The sequence below is a fragment of the Neophocaena asiaeorientalis genome, unplaced genomic scaffold, assembly GCF_003031525.2.
Source record: "Neophocaena asiaeorientalis asiaeorientalis breed wild unplaced genomic scaffold, Neophocaena_asiaeorientalis_V1.1 scaffold360, whole genome shotgun sequence".
In the NCBI taxonomy this organism is placed as follows: Eukaryota; Metazoa; Chordata; class Mammalia; order Artiodactyla; family Phocoenidae; genus Neophocaena; species Neophocaena asiaeorientalis.
Window position 1 is genome coordinate 345,741 of NW_020174485.1, and position 15,058 is coordinate 360,798.

The 15,058-nt window shown below is 36.8% G+C and overlaps 1 protein-coding gene across 3 annotated transcripts in view; it reads left to right on the forward strand.

Moving 5' to 3' along the window:
- ARHGEF9 (Cdc42 guanine nucleotide exchange factor 9) overlaps positions 1-15,058 on the forward strand; it is a 353,894-nt gene that overhangs the window by 317,489 nt on the left and 21,347 nt on the right. For all 3 annotated transcript variants that reach the window (XM_024757237.1, XM_024757239.1, XM_024757240.1), the window contains 2 exons: positions 3,165-3,408; positions 9,721-9,789. In XM_024757237.1, coding sequence (XP_024613005.1) covers positions 3,165-3,408; positions 9,721-9,789 — 313 coding nt within the window. The remainder of the gene's footprint in view (positions 1-3,164; positions 3,409-9,720; positions 9,790-15,058) is intronic.

Consider the following 15,058-nt stretch of genomic DNA (forward strand, 5'->3'; position numbering starts at 1 on the left):
GATCTGTGATTTTGGTGAGTGAGTGGCAAACAGTATTTGCCACCCACCACTACCACCAGCCCTACACTGAAAGGGTATATGGAATTTCCAGAGACAGTGGGGTAGCTATGTAAATTTTAAAATATTCAGAATTACTTTTGCTTTGTTTTTTTTCAGTCACAATATTTAACTTATTTTGAAAGTTTAAATGAATTAAAGGAGGCAGTGGGATTTTTAGATTTATCAAAAGGAGTTTTAAAGAGCTATGAAACACTGATCTAGAAGAAAGAAAGCTCAGCACCATGTTTATCAGACAAGGCTGGCCTCATGACCTGGAAACTGCATGTTTAGATTTGAGCTTTACAATTTTACAAGGTGAGAATGACTCTCTTAGTTTTATAGTTGAGGAAATCGAGGCTCAGTGAGGTTAATTCATTTGCCCAGTACAACACAGCTAGTAGGTTAAGCAGCTAGGATTCAAACTCAGAACTTCAGGCTCTAACTCATGTTATTTCCACCATTCCATGCTGCTTGGTGGCCTTAGCTACCCTTTCTGGTTGGATTTTCTGAACAGTGGATCGTTCTTAATCATTCCTATCACATTTCTACACTTGGCTTTATGACTAATCTGATGCCTGAAAACTCACATTCAACGCTCTGGGGAGCCAGAAAGAGCAGGCAAAGGGAGAATTTTAATGACACATCCTTCTAGCCCTGCTCCCATGCCACAAACATTGAATTCTTTCTCTTTCCTTATTATCGATAAATACCTAAAGAAACAATAGGAGGTTCAGTTGATGCTTTAAATTTAGCTCCGAGATCGTATACATTCTTTCCATTTTTGGAAACTAGTAAGGATTTTGAAGGCTAACAATGATTATGACGTTCCAACTCAGAGGGAAAGGAAGCTGCAGGCTGAAGTTAGGAATAGAGGGAGGTTGAGCCTGCCCATGTTCTAGCCAGGTGGACACCCACCTATTAGCTGTGTGGTCCAGGTCTGTGTGTATTTGTATTATGTATTGTAAGGCAGGTTTCAAGACTTTACAAGATCAAAGTAGTTTACATTGATCCATTCTCCTCAGCTTGTTCTGCTTTTGTAGTTATATTAGCCTGACAGGGCCTACTTTTTATGCATATGTTTCACAAAGTGTTCCTGGGGATTATGGAAGTCAGTGCATGGGCGCCACCACATCCTTTTGGCAGGACTGAGCTTGTCCACTTTGAGCATGGTGAAAGGAATCCAGGCTCTGAAACAAGCTTGGAGCTACATTGTCCCACTCCATACAGCAGAACTCTCTCTCCTATAAACTTGATGCCAAGGTTACCCAACAGATCAGAACCCATCTGTACTCGAAAGCCTATTTATATGCATAATCACTATGAAAGGAAGAAGAACACCATGATTGTTATTTTTTGCAAAGCAATTTATCAGCACCTGTATTTCCCAGCCTGGGGCTTTGAGATTGATAGAGCTATGCTGGGAATCCTTAAAGACAGCCTTCCCCAGCCCTACAGAAAAGTGGAGTTTACCATGCAGTGTGAAGAGTTAGGACTGGGAATGTGAGTGGCCAAAGGCAAATTCTTTGCAGGTAGCCTGCAGCTGCGAACTGTGAGGCATGTCAGACAATTCAGTAAAATGGGAATAGTTTAACCAGACCATGTAATGGTACTAAAATTAATGAACATTTCTGACTCTATCAGATAGTCTAGAAGGCCAAATATAAGTAGAGAGGAGGGAGAGTTGCCCAGAAAGGGCCCCTGCTACTAGTAGAAGACATCTGTCAGAGCAGGGCTCACTGGGGCCCTCCTTGGACAGACTCAGCCACATCACATGCAGCGGTAGGTGTGTTTTCAAGGGAAGCTGAGGGCAGTGCTGAGAGGAGATGGGGCTGAAAGACCATTGTGAGACAGTTACTTATCAGACCTTACATTCCACAGACCCACAGTTCATTTCATCCACCCCTCTGTTTTTCTTTTTTTAACTTATGAAATTCTTGATATTCAAAAAGATATAAAAACAATATAATGAACACTTACTATCCAACTTAAGAAATAAATCATTACAAATACAGTCTTTATCCTCTCCCTCTTTTTTTCCATTCCTTTTCCTTCTTTCTCACTTGTCCCCATTCTCCTCTCTGTACTCTCTTGAATTTGGCATGTATCATTGTTGTATATTTTTACATAATTATTGTACATATGTATGTATGCCTAAACATTAGATGGCATTGTTTTGTATGTTTTTAAACCTTATATAAATGGAATAGATATAGATGAGATAAAGCTATATAGAAAAGAAACCAGGGGAATGATGAGCATGTGATTCAATATGGAGGTTGCCTTGGCGTCGTAGCTTTTGGAATGAGCAGTGGGTTCACCGAAAGTTAATACATCATTAAAAGTAAGTAAGTAAATAAATAGAGAAATCAGAGCACTATGCATTGAGTAATGATGAGTGTCTCATGGACTGAGAATTGGGATTCAATTCTGTGTACCCAAGAACAAAACAAAAATCACAACAGATAGGAAATATACTATTTGTATCCAACTACAACTTTTATTTTTCTCACAGAATAAGATTTGTGAGATTCATTCATGCCAATAGATGAAGCTTTATATTCACTTTCCCCCCATTTCTCCTGCTAGACTAGGCCTTCTCCAAAACTCCCCAGAGTGCTACATGTTCAACCTTCCCTAAGTAATCTTTCCTGGCCAGCAGCCTGTGGCCACCTAGCTACTATTATCACTCATCTCCCCTCTGATATGTAAGTCTCATTGGCTTGCTTGGATTCCTGAGTATACTGCACGCAACCAACCAATTCATTTCATACTTCTGGAAGGCTTGCAAATATTGTGAAAGAGGAAAAGCCCTTGCTAACTGTGCTTGTGTGACTTACTGCTTCCTACTTCCCATCAGCAGTCTTGCAAACACATACATGGATTTAGGCTGAGGTCTGAGACAAACTCTATGGATGTAGGCCAGAGGCTTTCTCTAAGAGCATCTAGTTAACCAACTATTAGTGTCATACACTAAGCTAACCTGCCCAAATTTAGACCAAACCACCCCTCATTGATACTCCAGAACAATGGCAACGTTAGCATCCTGCTACGCCCATGTGCCGAGTTTCCTGGTACCCACTCTCCACATACCTTCAACAAAAAGCCTTCTCTTTCTTCCTACCTAGGACCTGATCCGGAGAGACATCCTGTACTACAAAGGCCGCATTGATATGGATAAATATGAGGTAGTTGACATTGAAGATGGCAGAGATGATGACTTCAATGTCAGCATGAAAAATGCCTTCAAGCTTCATAACAAGGAAACTGAGGAGATTCACCTATTCTTTGCCAAGAAGTTGGAGGAGAAGATACGCTGGCTCAGGGCTTTCAGAGAAGAGAGGAAAATGGTGCAGGAAGATGAAAAAATCGGTAAGTGACCTGAGAGGAGAAAGAATATGGCTATGAAGAATATAGTGAGTTAAATTAGTTTTCATTTTTTCAGAGGCAGAGAAGATTTTTGTTGCAAACTAACCTAATCCACTTTGGTGGTCCCCTATTATTAGGTTATTTTTGGTAGATACCAATAGTTTCTATTAGTCAAGGTTAAGTGATAGAGGTTGGTCTCCCCTACATTCTCATTACTAGATAAGATTATTACACTGAAATAAAACCTCAGGCTCGATTCTCCCAAACATACAAAAATGTATTAGCAAACAAACACAAAAGCAGTCATAGAGCCTGTTCTGTATTTTCAGTGAAGTCCCACCTCCTTAGATACATAACAAACAGCATCTTCTGTAAAAAGGTTAGGTTAGTCGAGGCAGATTTGGTAACATATAGGATTCAGCTAAGTTCCTAGTCAGAGTCTAGTGACAAAATCCTCTGACAAGGGCCAAAATATAGTACCCATTTTCAATCTTAAACTTCAGGCTTCCTTCTGAAGTGTATGTATAGGTTGTAGGGTTCACTGAATTCTTATACCTAGTTCTTGTGAGGGCTAAAGTGTCTGTAAGACTTTTGTGGCCAGGGCACATCTTGCACAGCATTCTTTTTTTATCAGTGAAAATTCATTTTTAACATGTATTAGGCTAATTAGGCCTCCTGCATTAAGGTGACTGAACTGCTCCTCTTGAGTGTATATTCCAGATTAGGGCATTTTAGATGTTAACTAAATGTCCCTAGAATATAGATTAAAATTAATGTGCATGTATATATCATGCACTCTTTATGAAAGTCTTTTAAAGTAAATTATAGAAAATATAACAGGGTCTAAAACCATGACCACTTGCACGATTTAGCATCATACTAAACTATACTCTTTGGCTTGAAATAAGTTGTTTTCCTTTCCAAAGGGAATATAGCTGGTAGAGATACTTTTTATGCTGCTTTCCAACTGTGGGATTTAGGCTTTAGCTTTGTGGTTTACAAAGTACTATCTGGTCTCTTACTCATCGTCCTGCCTTTCTGGCATAAAAATACCAAACAGCCAGGCATTGAAATTTCATGAGAAGACACAAGAATTTCTGGTTTTGACTCACTTATAAGGGAGGAGAATTATACCTTAAAACACCTGTATGTTCAAGTTGGTAGAAACTGCCTCTAGAAAAATGGGCCTACCATTTGAGTCCTGGTGCAAATGTATTCTCCTATCTGAAGTGTTAACGATTGAAATGGTCCAGAGGCAAGGAAGGATAATCAGAAAGACACTGCTTAGTCTTATCCTAGTCTTCTCAGGTTTAGGGTAGAGTGCATATTGATAATTCACTTTAAGTCCCATTGGAGTCAATTTGCTTTCAGTCTATGGGCACTGCTTTGGGACATAATGTGGAATCATTACAGAAATGCTACTGGCTGCTTCTCCCAATGGCAGGCGCCAGCAACTTCTGACCCTGTCTAGGTTGTTAGTGCTATTAGAGGAATTGCCTTAGTGTGCTTTTGGCAAACCCTAGATCAGTTTGAAGATTCATACCATTCCCTCTGGTTCCCACACAATATAAAATCTTCCAGAAATTACTTCCTGACAGCTTATGTTCATCTTTTTAAAAATATTAAGGTTTTTGGTCTGATTATAACAGTAAATCATTTTCATTGTAAGCAATTTTGGGGAAAGAAACACAAAAAATACAAGAAAAAAACTAAAAATCACACATGAACATACTACCCAGAGATAACTTTTGTAAACATTTTGATATATTTCCTTCCCATCTTTTTTTTTCTATGTGTCTAAAAACAACAACAAAAAAAAACTAGGGTGGCTGAATCTTTATATCTGTCTCCTTCAACTTCTGCCACTTCTTGATGGATAGATATAATTTTATGTCCTTATTTTTCACTAAAAATTATATCATTATCATTTCTCTAAATCATTTACTATTTTAATTATTATGTTTTATGGTTGTCATATGGATTTACCATAATTTTTGTTTTTTATTTTTTAATTATAAAATAAATACATGGTCATAATAAATGTTTAAACACATATGGAAATGTAATAAAGTTTAGCACTCTTTTTCCTTCTCTGTTGCTCCTAAGCTGTGTGAGATAATCAGTATTAATTAGGTGTGCCTCTTTCTGTACTAATCTTAAGCTCATATAAACATATATACACATAAGACTTTATTTTTTTTTAGAAAAATTATATTATACTATACATTATATTATACATATTACTCTGTAACTTGCTTTTTCTTTAACTTGCTTTTTCAACTTGCTTTTTTTTTTATACATATTACTCTGTAACTTGCTTTTTCAAACATAATTTATCATAAGTAACTCTCCAGTTGAAGAATACAGAATCTAATATAACTCATTGTATCAGTCAGGGTTCAACAAGAGAAGCATAACCAATAGGAGATGCATTATTATTAAGAGATTTATTATAAGGAATTGCCTTATGTGATTGTGAAGCCTGGCTAAGCAACTCCAGGCAGTCAGGAATCAAAGATCATGGGCAGGCTTGAACTCATGGGGATAGGCCAAAGCTGTCATCTATAGGGCTTGTAAGTCTGAAGCTGTGAGGCAAAATTTCTTCTCTTGGGGGAGACCTCAGCCTTTCTTGTTTTTTTTTTTTTAAGTGGCAAAAACACTTACCATGAGCTCTATACTTTTCACAAATTTTTAAGGGCACAATATAGTAATGTTAGCCATAGGCTCATTGTTGTACAACAAGTCTCTAGGACTTATTCATATCTTGTGTAAATGGAACTTTATAGCTATAGAAAAGTAGCTTCCCATTTTTCCCTCCTTCCAGCCTCTAGAATCACCATTCTGCTCTCTGTATCTATGAGTTTGACTAGTTTAGATACTTCATATTCATACAAATACAGGATTTGTCCTTCTGTGACGGCATTATTTTAATTAGCAAATGTCCTCCAGATTCATCCATGTTGTCACATATGGCAGAATTCCCTTCCTTTTTAGGGCTGAATAATATTCCTCTGTGTGTGTGTGTGTGTGTGTGTGTGTATACAAAAATACATACCACATTTTCTTTATCCCTTTATCCATCCTCAGACATTTAGATTGTTTCCATATCATGGCAATTGGGAATAATGCTGCAATGAAGCTAAGAGTACTGATATCTCTTCAAGATCCTGATTTCAGTTATTTTGGATATATACCAAGAAGTGGGTTACTGGATCATATGTTAGTTCTATTTTTAATTTTAAACCTCCATAATGTTTTCCATAATGACTAAATCATTTTAATTCCCAACAGTTTACTGTGGTTCCAGTTTCTCCACATTCCTGCCAATACTTATTATCTTTTGTTTCTTTGATAATAGCTCTCTAAACAGGAGTGAGGTGATATTTTATTATGGTTTAGATTTGCATTTCCCTGATGATTAGTGATGTCCTTTTTTATATACCTGTTGGCCATTTATATGACTTATTTGAGTACATGTCTATGCAAGTCCTTTGCCCATTATTTTTAATCAAGTTATTTGTTTTTTTGCTATTGAGTATAGAAGTTTCTTATATATTTTGGAAATTAACCCCTTATCAGATATATGGTTTGCAAATATTTTCTCCCATTGCATAGATTGCATTTTTAATCTGTTGTTTCTTTCCTTTGCTGTGCTGAAACATTTTAGTTTGATGTAGTCCTATTTTTCTACTTTTGCTTTGTTGCCTATGCTTTTGGTATCATATCCAAGACATCATTGTCAAGAAGATTTTTCCCTCTTTTCTTCTAGGAGTTTTACAGTTTCAAGTCATACATTTAAGTCTTCAGTGCACTTTGCATTGATTTTCATGTATGGTGTAAGGTAGAAGTTCAATTTCGTTCCTTTTCATGTGGATATCCAGTTTTCACACAACCATTTGTTAAGTAAACTATATTTTCCCCATTGTGTACTCTTGGCAGCCTTGTCAAAGATATGTTGACTGTATATGTGTGGGTTTCTTCTGGGCTCTCCCTCATGTTCAATTGGTCTATATGTCTGTCTTTATGCCAGCACCATACTGTTTTAATTACTGTAGCTTCATAGTATATTTTGAAACAGGAATTGTGATGCCTCCAGCTTTGTTCTTCTCCCTCAAGATTGCTTTAGCTATTATGGGTCTTTTGTGTTTCCACATGAATTCTAGGATTGATTTTTCTGTTTCTTTAAAAAAATGCCATTGGGGTTTTGATTGGATTGCATTGAATCTGTAGATGACTTTGGATGTGAATGGGCATTTAACAACATTAAGACTTCCACTAAAAGAAAAGTAAACTGCAGGCCAATATCCCTAACAAAATACATGGGAAAATCCTCAATAAAACACTAGTAAACAAAATTCAACAGTACAATAAAAGGATCATACACCATGACCAAGTGGGATTTATCCCTGGGATACAAGGATTGTTCAATATATGTAAATCAATTAATGTGATACACCACACTAACAAAATGAAGGAAAAAAATCATACGATCATCTTTATAGAGGCAGAAAAATCATTTGACACAATTCAACACCCTTTTATGATAAAAACTATCAAGGTATAGAAGGAATTTACCTCAACATAATAAAGGCCATGTATGGAAGGCTCACAGCTAACATCATAGTTAATGGGGAGAAGCTGAAAGCTTTTTCTCTAAGATCAGGTACAAGAAGGATGCCCAGTTTCAACACTTCTAGCCAAAATAGTAGTGGAAGTCCTAGCTAGAGCAATTAGGCTTAATTAATTAATTAATGCCTCCAAATCAGGAAGGAAGAAGTAAAATTATTCCTGTTTCCAGATGACATCATCTCATGTATAGAAAACCCTAAAGACTCCACCAAAAGCTCTTACATCTGATAAATGAATTCAGTAAATTAGTAGGATACAAAGTCAACACAAAAAAGAAGTTGTGTTTCTATACACTAACAACAACCTCTCTGAAAAAGAAATTAAGCAAACAATCCCATTTACAGTTGCATCAGAAAGAATATAATACTTAGGAATAAACTTAACCAAGGAGGTAAAAGACTGGTACATGGAAAACTACAAAATATTGCTGAAAGAAATTAAAGAAAACACAAATAAATAGACATTCTGTGTTCATGGAACAGAAGACAATGTTGATAAAATATCCATTTTACTGAAAGCCATCTGTAGACTCAATATGATCCTATTAAAACTCCAATGACAGTTTTTACAGAAACTGAAAAAAAGGACAATCCTAAAATTCACAGGGATCCACAATACACCCATGAGAGAGAAGAACAAAGCTGGAGGCATCACAATTCCTGATTCTAAATATATTACAAAGCTACAGTAATTAAAACAGTATGGTGCTGGCATAAAGACAGACATATAGACCAATGGAATAGGATAGGGAGCTCAGAAATAAACCTACATGTATATATTCAACATATCTTCAACAAGGGTCCCAAGAATACACAATTGGGAAAGGATAGTTTTTCAATGAATGGTGTTGTGAAAACTGGATATCCACATGCAAAAGAATGAAATTGAACTCCTACCTTATACCATACATGAAAATCAGTTCAAAGTGAACTGAAGGCTTAAACATATGATTGGAGACTGTAAAAATACTAGAAGAAAACATTGGAGAAATACTTCTTGACATTGTTCTTTGGCAATGATTTCTTGGATATGACACCAAAAACATGGACAGCAAAGCAAAAATAGACAAGTGGGACTACCTACAACGAAAAAGCTTATGCACAGCAAAGGAAAGAAACAACAGAACAAAAGACAACCTATTAAATGGGAGAAAATATTTGCAAACCATATATCTGATAATTTCCAAAATATATAAGGATCTCCTACAACTCAATTAGCCAAAAACCAAGTAACTCAATTAAAAAATTCACAAAGAACTTGCACAGACATCTTGGTTATTTCATTAATTACTTACTTTGTGCCATTCAATTTTTTTTTCTCCTGAAAGTTTCATTAAGTCTCTATACATTTTCTGTTGTAATCACTTATCTTTGACTCATTTTTTTTCCTTTTCTTTGTGTTTTTGCTTTTGGTTGTGAAATATTTTTCCACTTTATACTATATTTTATTCAACCATTCTCCATTTAACAGCCTCTTAACTCATGATCTCACTTTTTTGCCCTTCTATACATTGAAATGCATTGTTGTAAGTCTTTGTCCAAGATTCTGACCACTTTTCTTTTTCTGCTTTTCAAAACTTCTGATATATCTTGGCAAAATTACTCTTCCAGAAAAGTTGTACTAATTTATACATTTAAGAAAGGTCTATGTTTCTCATAACAAAGTCATGTATTTTTTATGTTATAGGCTTTGAAATTTCTGAAAATCAGAAGAGGCAGGCTGCAATGACTGTGAGAAAAGTCCCGAAACAAAAAGGTAAAACTGCCTTTAACTACAAACTCCCTGACCTCACCCACTCTCGTTGTGAGACTGAGAAGCCATAGGCTATGTGCTTGCATATTCCTAGGCTTGTTTCCATGCTAAAGTTCACTTGGGGTGGTGGGAAATGAACAGATACCCAGGTGTCCCTGATGACAGTTGGCAAATGGTCTTAAAAGACTTAAGGTTTAGGAGTGAATAATTTAAGGCAGTCATGTACAAAGATAGCGCATTGGGTACAGGTAAAAATAGAACCTCTGTTTCCTTTATTTTCACTTAAATAAAAGAGAGAAACTAAACTTTACTAACAATTTAGAAACAGTTGGACAATAGTAAATTTGTAGAATTTATTAATATGTCTAAATATATTAGGGTTATGTGCATAACAATTCTTTCATTGGTTTGGGAGCATTTGTGAAATCAGGAACCCCAAATCAGAATGGACAACTTCAAAGTGAACCTAGACAGAAGATTCAGATAGTTATTCTCTTTTTGAACCATAAAGTATTTAAAAAAGAAAAATACCTTGGGGATCAATCTGAATATGAAATGAAGCTTTATTTTCTCATTTTCCTGAACTAGAAAAAATTAAAATGCTTAATTAAACAAAAGCTAGGAACTATCCCTTCTTTTTTTCGAGAACTTATTCAGTACCAGTCATTCTATATAAGTTCCTTCATTTCATTTTTATGGTACCCCTGAAAAAGTAGGCATTATTAGCCCCGTTTTCCAGATGAAGAAACTGAGGATCTTTGGGATAAAGTGACTCTGAACTTAAGTCAGCTTGACTCCAAGTCCTCTGATCTCTCCTCTCCATCTCAGGGTTCTGATGATCCTCCATGATGGGAAAGCACAGCTCACTTTTTTGTCTTGCCTCAATTACTGACAGCTCTTTCTATTACTGACAGCCACTATCATTGTCCCCAGGGTAGGCAATTTTTTTTTTAACATCTTTATTGGGGTATAATTGCTTTACAATGGTGTGTTAGTTTCTGCTTTATAACAAAGTGAATCAGTTATACATATACATATGTTCCCATATCTCTTCCCTCTTGCATCTCCCTCCATCCCACCCTCCATATTCCTCCAGGCAGTCACAAAGCACTGAGCTGATCTCCCTGTGCTATGTGGCTGCTTCCCACTAGCTATCTACCTTACGTTTGGTAGTGTATATATGTCCATGCCTCTTTCTCGCTTTGTCACAACTCACCCTTCCCCGCCCCCATATCCTCAAGTCTGTTCTCCAGTAGGTCTGTGTCTTTAATTCCTGTCTTACCCCTAGGGTCTTCATGACATTTTTTTTCTTAAATTCCATATATATGTGTTAGCATACGGTATTTGTCTTTCTCTTTCTGACTTACTTCACTCTGTATGACAGACTCTAGGTCTATCCACCTCATTACAAATAGCTCAATTTCATTTATTTTTATGGCTGAGTAATATTCCATTGTATATATGTGCCATATCTTCTTTATCCATTCATCTGATGATGGGCACTTAGGTTGTTTCCATCTCTGGGCTATTGTAAATAGAGCTGCAATGAACATTTTGGTACATAACTCTTAATGAGACTTCACTTTCCCTAGGTCCTCCCTTGTGCTCTTTTAAAGGGCTGTTTGGTTCAGAATGAGTCACCATATAAAATGATCAGATTCAAGTTGCCTGAAATTCTAGCAGCCACATAAAGCACCCTTAATTATTCCTAATGAGGTTCCTTTTCATTGAGGAGGCTGAGTGCCTGTGAAGATCTGATTTCCAATTGAGGAGTGCACCTGGCTTGGGCCTCTGGCTAGACATTGGCCTTCCTTCTAACTGTTTGTTGCTTCTTACTCTTGGGAGGCCCTCACTGGCACTTTCCCTCATCATGGAAATATGATTCACTTTAGATAGGGAATTAAAGGCAACCACTTCTAACTTCTTAGGCATGAAAACATGACAGTTTAGAAAGTAATCTGGAGTTATAACAGTAAGTCTATGATCTGTATGAATAGTAGAATCCTTTGAGAGAATGTGCTTCTTCCTTAGAGATATGAGCCCCAGCCACCTGGACAGTCCTCTGGTTACAAAGTGGTTACTGTCCTACTGGCCCACCTCTGTCTCCTGGAGGCTCTCACCTTCTGAGCTTCTCTCACTCTGAATTCCTCCACTGTCCCTACCACACTAACCTTCATGATGGGATGGTGTTCCTTTACTTCAGCCCAAGTTCCCTCAAGTCTATCTGAGACTGGCTTATCTTTTCACTGAGAAACCATAAAGCAGAGGAACATGCACAAAGCAACGAACTAGAAAAGAGTCCTACTCGCTCATACCAAACCTTTGTGTCAGGTTCCTTCTCTGCCTTGTCTCAAGGCTATCCCTTGCATGTCCTCTCTTGTCTCCCAATATTTAAACAATGGTTCACCTAAACAGCTTTCCATGTTTAATAGCAATCCTGAAGTCTTCAAAGAAACCTATCTAGTCTCAAACTTCACAGAATTTCTAAAAATTGATTCCTTTATTTCTATTTCGAGTTTTCAAGGCTCTCCTAGTCCAGGGCTGTGGTAACTGATATATTTTGAGACTCAAGGGCACTACATATGTAGAAGTGATTGTACAGCTTAGTAGTTCAATAGTTTTATCATATACATAGGAAGAGCAAGAAGGGAGTTCTCTCAGACACCTGAGAAAGCCAGCTTTCTTAATCCTTCCAATAACCCCTTCCTGGAAGTGATGGGGAGCATTGTTGTTAGGATTTCTCTAGTTCAGATTTAATACAGATTCCAACACAATCTGTAATGCCATGGGACCTTATTAACTCAGTCTACTCTTCTGGAGAAGGGGAAGCCTGGCTGGAAGAAAAGCAGAGAGGACAGAGCCTAGCTCCAAGGGAGGCCTTTTCACTTTACATTTGCCTTTTTACACTGCATTGTTTTTAAGAATTGATATATAACTTCTTGGGAGTTGGTTGCTAATTCCTGGTTCATCAACCCATTTCAGTTTGTCATCGTGGAGCTCCCTAGGGCCATGAGTACAGTCCCAATCTCCAGAGGCTTTAGGGCCAGCTCAAAATCAAATGAGTACCCCAGAATAACTAAAATAAACTTGAAATAGAATAAAGTTTGAATAATAATTCTACCCTGATTTGAAAACTAATTATATAGCTACAATAACCAAGACAGTTTGGTGTTCATAGAGGGATAGACATGTTAGATCAATGGAACAGAATAGAGAAACCAAAAACAGACCTACACAAATATGCCCAACTGATTTTTCACAAAGGTACAAAAGCAACTCAGTGGAGGAAGGATGCCTTTTAAACAAATGGCACTGAAGCAATTGGGCTTCCACAGGCCAAAAGTAAAAATAATCTCAACCTAATTTCACAACCTATAAAAATTAACTCAAAATAGATAATGAACTGAAATTTAAAGCTGCAAAACTTTTAGAAAACAGTAGGAGAAGATCATCAGGATTTAGGTCTAGGCAAAGAAGTTCTTAGAACTGACACCAAAAGCTTGAACTATAACATAAAAAATTGATAAAATTGACCTCATCAAAATAGAAAATTTTGCCCCATGAAAGACCATGTAAAGAGGATGAAAAAACAAGCTACAGGCTAGGGAATATATTAGTGAACCACGTATCTGACAAAACATTGGTATCTAGAATATATAAAGAACTCTCAAACCTCAATAGTAAGGGCTTCCCTGGTGGCACAGTCGTTGATAATCTGCATGCCAATGCAAGGGACACGAGTTTGAGCCCTGGTCTGGGAAGATCCCACATGTCGCGGAGCAGCTAGGCCCATGAGCCACAACTACTGATCCTGTGTATCTGGAGCTTGTGCTCCACAACAAGAGAGGCCACGACAGTGAGAGGCCCATGCACTGTGATGAAGAGTGGCCCCCACTCGCCGCAACTATAGAAAGCCCTTGCACAGAAACTAAGACCCAACACAGCCATAAATAAATAAATAAAAATTTAAAAACTCAATAGTAAAAACAAACAAACAAAACTACACACTTCAATTAGAAAATGGGCAAGACAGATAATTCACTGAAGAGGATATATGGATATCAGTTACACACATGAAAAAATGTTCAACATTATTAATCATTGGAAATATGTAAATTAAAACCACAATGAGATGTCATTACATATCTATTACAAAGGCTAAAATAGAAAAAAAATTGTGAAAACACCAAATGTTGTCAAGGTTGCATGGAAACAGAATCATTCATACCTTGCTTGTGAGAATGTAAAACAGTACAGCCACTATTTTATGTAATAGTTTGGTAGTTTCTTAAGACATAAAACATACAACTACCAAATGACCCAGCAATGACACATCTGGGCATTTATCCCAGAGAAACAAAAACTTATTGTCACTTAAAAACTTCTAAACAAATACCCATAGCAGCTTTTTCATAATAGCCCAAACTAGAAACAACGTAGATGTCTTTCAATGGGTGTAATTAAGCAGATTCTGGTACATCTATACCATGGAATATAACACATCAATAAAAAGGAGCCAACTATTGGTACATAAACCAACTTGGGAGAATTTCTAAGGATTCATGCTGATTGAGAAAAGCCAACATCCAAAGGTTACATATGGTATAACTCCATTTATATGACATTCTTCAGATGATATAATTTGGAAATAGGGAACATATTAGTGCTTGCCAGGGGTTAAGGAGGAAGTAGGGAAAGGAAAGAAGTGAGTGTGGTTATAAAAGAATAACACGAGTAATCCTTATGATGATAGAAATGTTATGACTCTTGACTGTATCCTGTAACAATGTTAATATCCTAGCTGTAATATTGTAATATAGTTTTGCAAAATGCTATCATTGGAGAAATTGAGTAAGGGGTGCAAGGTATATCTCTATATTTTCTCTTACAACTGCATGTGAATCTACAATGATCTCAAAATAAAAAGCTTAATTTAAAAAATAAAATGAGCACTCCCCAAATTCCCTCCCTAATATCTACATATAATTGTTTGGCCTCTGGAACACTTGTATTTTTGACACTTACCACCTTTGAAAACTGACAACATCCTCAAAATGACAAAATAGTTTTCTACTGTCATCTCCCTAAAGAACACAGATTTTCACCAACAGATGAGAGTTTTTTTGTAAAAGTCTGGGAGTCCAGTGGAGAAGTTCCAGACCAAATAATCTATGATTGGATGTATAGATGAGGCCAGTCAATAAAAACTGGAGGAGGTGACAGCAACACAAGACTAGAAGGAATATGAAAAATCAAGGAAACAAGACATCAT